General features: G+C 41.2%; 1 protein-coding gene across 1 annotated transcript; it reads right to left on the reverse strand.

Annotated features, from left to right (window-relative positions):
• Positions 1–260: 260 nt before the first annotated feature.
• Positions 261–2,516, reverse strand: dlx2a (distal-less homeobox 2a). Its single transcript, XM_078261876.1, has 3 exons — positions 2,014–2,516; positions 1,421–1,605; positions 261–1,286 (listed from the first exon to the last, which is right to left on the reverse strand). The coding sequence occupies exons 1-3, from the start codon at positions 2,330–2,332 to the stop codon at positions 972–974; spliced, it is 819 nt and encodes a 272-aa protein (XP_078118002.1). The 5' UTR covers positions 2,333–2,516; the 3' UTR covers positions 261–971.
• Positions 2,517–4,166: the final 1,650 nt, after the last annotated feature.

The following is a 4,166-nucleotide window of genomic DNA, read 5'->3' on the forward strand; positions in this document are numbered from 1 at the left end:
AGGTTCAATGTGTAGCTCTTTTCTGAAATAAAACCAATTGACGTGTGAAAAAGCATGCAACACTCACCGAGCATTAATTGTATGCTTTTAAAATAAATCAGTCTAAATTGCTATAAAAAATAATAAAAATAAAAAACAGTCCCAGACATAGGATATATTTGTTATTATGCTCATTGCTAAACGAATGAGGCATCACAAATCTCTCAAGAAAATGTGTGTGCAGAGAAAACATTTTTGAGAAAAAAGGAGGTATGCATATATTCACAGAAAACATTTTTATTTAAATAACGTCTGGTCATATATGGAACAATGCTAAAATAAATAAGACAAAAATACAAATAAGTGTGATACAAGTAAATCAGAGGGTAGGACAATCAGTAGCTTACGGTGGTTAATGGTGGTTAATTTGCACCAATAGCCTAAAAAAAAGAGTAACATGGGCTATCAAAAAGCTGTGGTAAAATATTTACAAACGTAGATTCAGACACTTAGGCCTATATTCAAATCAACTAACCTAATGGCATAAGGAATGAATAAAGGTAGCCTACGCTGTTTTATCGCACAACAAAATGAGGTCATATTGAAAAAGGCACGATACCGTTAACTTGTGCTACATTTGTGACAGGTTGTCCTGCGATGAATGTTTTGTTTTTGCAGAAATAGCAAAAAAAGTGACGTCCGCGTAAAAGTAGGCATGCGCCCAGGCTGTGATTGCTTTGGGTAATAGTGGTTCATTCACCCCTCGACATAAACAAAATAAATAAATACAAAAATAACTGTAGAAATCTGTGACTACCATTTGCCAGCGCGAAAACTGGCAAGGCCCATGAGCCTGTCTGGCTCCATTAACTTCTATATGCTTGCAACTTCGCATGGCGCACAAACGAGGTCTTTAACATGAAGGTATTGGCATTTTTCTTTTTTTCACCAGTATTTTCCGATTTAAACCCGATGTTTTGTTGTTGTTTGTTTCAGAATATCGTCCCAGCGCTTATGGCGGAGTTGTGGTGGTGCTGGATCAGAGGCTGCAGATGCGTCGTAGAGTTCGTGGTAGAGTACCAGGAGTAGTTTCCCAAAAACGCAGTCGTGTTGGGAGGGCTGCTGCTCTGAGGTAAACTGGAGTTGACACTGTTCATTCTTTGAGTCTGTGGAAAGTCCCAGGAAATAGTTGGTGGAGACGTGCAGGGGGGAGATTCACTGGAAGCAACATGTTGCTCTGGGGGGATTTCTCCACTTTTCCACAGCTTCTTGAACTTGGAGCGGCGGTTTTGGAACCATATTTTGACCTGAGAAAGAAACGGATACAAACATAAAATTGATTTACCATATATTTCTCAACCCCCCCACCATCGTTTATTTTCCCATTAGACATATAATAGATATTTGACAGCGTATGAGTCCACGTCTTAGATGCACCCACCTGTGTTTGCGTAAGGCCCATCGAGGCTGCCAACTCGGCCCGTTCTGGTAGAGCCAAATACTGCGTCTTTTGAAACCTCCGTTGAAGTGCGGCCAGTTGAAAGCTGGAATAAATGGTTCGAGGTTTCCTGACCTTCTTTGGTTTTCCATTAACCATCCGGATTTCTGGCTCGCGCTCTTCTTTCTCTGAGGGAACATTCAAAAACAAGTCATGTTATGCATAAAGGATACTGCAGTTTTTCGGTTGCATATAACTTTTAGGCATTTTGCACGGCCTTACGTGTTAAGTAGATAATATGTTAACCTCATAATTGGTTTCATCAGATTTGTATACTATAATGCCAAGGAAAACATATCAGTTTAACAATACATTAATTAACCATTCACTATCAGTGTTCTGTGCGCATCTGTAGCCTACAAGACGAGTAGGCTGTGTGCTAATAATTTCTGACCACATAATTATCTTGTCAATTATGTTATGCATGATTCAACTTCCCCTCATACATTTCATGCCATAAGCAAGTTTTAAAGTTCGATCTCAAACAAAAAGATGAATTTTAATGTATTTTTAAAAGAATATAAGAGCATCCTTACCTGTATCGGCTGGAGTAGGAGAGGAGTTGGAGCCGTAGGAGCTGTATGCACCATAAGATGAGTTGAAACCAAGGTCGTATGACTTTGCGTTATATGGCACAGTGCTCGTGGCGTTGCCGTGGTACTGGTAAGAGCCGAGTTGGCCAAATGGAGACCCTGCGCAATGGCCAGGCTGTTGGCTGTTGTAATAGCTGCTGTCCGTCGCCGTGGACACTGGCAGAGTCGGAGACTCCTGCGATTTGTGCAAGCTGTGGTAACTGCTTGAGGTAATCTGGTTTGAATGCATATCAGTATTTAAGTTCTCAAAAACCCCAGTCATCTTTGAGTTGGAGTGGAGCACCCTCGTAACCTATGCGCAAAAAAAGCTAAAAACACGACTCAAAATCTTGGACTGATGACACCTTTTCGTGAATCGAAACGCATCCCCGTGTAAACTGTGGGCAAAATCAGCAGAGGTGTGTCCCTCTCACAGTGGCCTGTGATTATCTGCTTCGGTCGGTGGTGGGAGAGCATTTATGGGAGAGGGAGAGGGAGAGCTACTGTGTCTGAGGCAACCAATGAGTAGGCTGCCCGACTGACTACTCCCCACCGCGTCCACCCTCCATTATTTGTTCATGTCTGTCTGTGCTGGTTGCCTGCAGAGAGTTTTCATTAAAGCATCTCAACAGAACCAGAGAAAGGTACGGTGACCAAGGCCCAACACGTCTGGTCCTATGCGCAATCGGCCATATAGGCTACAGAAGATAAAATGTGACTTCAACATATGGATAACATGTAGGCTACCATCAGAAAAGCACCATTAAGTTGGTGCCGCAAATTAGTTTTCACTGGCATTGCGGTTATCCCTCTTCATTTGAATTTTACGCTTGTCAGTGTACAGATTTATGTCCGTTTTTCAGTAGCCTATACACTGTACGTTTATGGTAGAACCAGACCTTTTTATGGAGGCCTACTTCTTGTTTACATGTTGGCCTTAAAAACCCTCAGAAAACTAAGTGACAAGTACAAAACAAATTGGAACCACACAGAGAAAGGAGGGACACTGAAAGTAGGTTAAAGAGGGATCTAAATGTCTTGATACAAAATTAAGGCGAGTACAGTAAATAGCTACAGCGCCCCCAGGTGTTGGAAATCTGTCTTACAGACCTTTTTTTCTTTTGTATTTCCTTTTGTCTGCATTGAGCTACACAACAGAAACGCGAACCGCCTTTTAAACAAACTCCCTTCTGTGTGAAGAGGTTCACAGAATGGTTCACCAATACAACTTTCACACGGAGTCCAAAGTGTTGGTGATGCGTTTAGTTCTCCTGAAGTACAGAAGTTCATGTGACCGAGTTGTTGAGGCGTCTGTGTTCACCGCCACAAGATGGCAGCATAGTTCCTTTTATTAAAACAACTGGGGTACATTAAGTCAGTTTTCTGTAATGCCACTGCATACTTGATCAGACTAAGCTGCGAATTGTTAACTTGCTTTTTCAAGTTCTGTGGGCCAGAGCGTCACTAAGCACTACAGACAGAGTCATGGACATACACAGCTGACAAAATAACACTTTTACAATCTAATGCAAACCAAAACAATAGCCCAATATTATCTTTATGATGCTTTTCAGTTAGTTGAACTATAGTAACTTTGAGGTTTTGAATTTGTTGAATATTTAAAACACCACCAATTACAAAACAACACCACAGCGTCTCTACAAAAAATGTACATTATAACTCACAGAGAGAATGGCCCATATCAAAGCAGCAAAGGCAGAGATACCCTTGTCCATTTGGTCAAGCTCGAGAAATGCTGGATCCTACAATTACCATATTGCAACTCGATAGTGTCTGTGACTCTCCCTGCCTGGTAAACGCCAACACCTTTCAAACTCAATGCACCCAGTTTGTAACGCAGGCTTTCGGTTATAAATTATATTCCTGGATGAGGTATCTTTAGTAATTTTCTCCGACTTAAGAAATCTCCCCCAGAGCCACAGAAAACATTATACAACAGTCACAGTCTGACTAGCCCTCCCTATGACAGGTAAACTAATCTTCATGTGTAAAATTGGTGTCATGCCCCTTTACATTTCTTTAGTCTGTGAAAAGCCTTATGCTTGCTGTTGTATGTTTTGTAAATAACTGCTCTTTTTGATTCATTTCATTACCCA

Source organism: Sander vitreus, chromosome 11, assembly GCF_031162955.1.
Source record: "Sander vitreus isolate 19-12246 chromosome 11, sanVit1, whole genome shotgun sequence".
Lineage (NCBI taxonomy): Eukaryota > Metazoa > Chordata > Actinopteri > Perciformes > Percidae > Sander > Sander vitreus.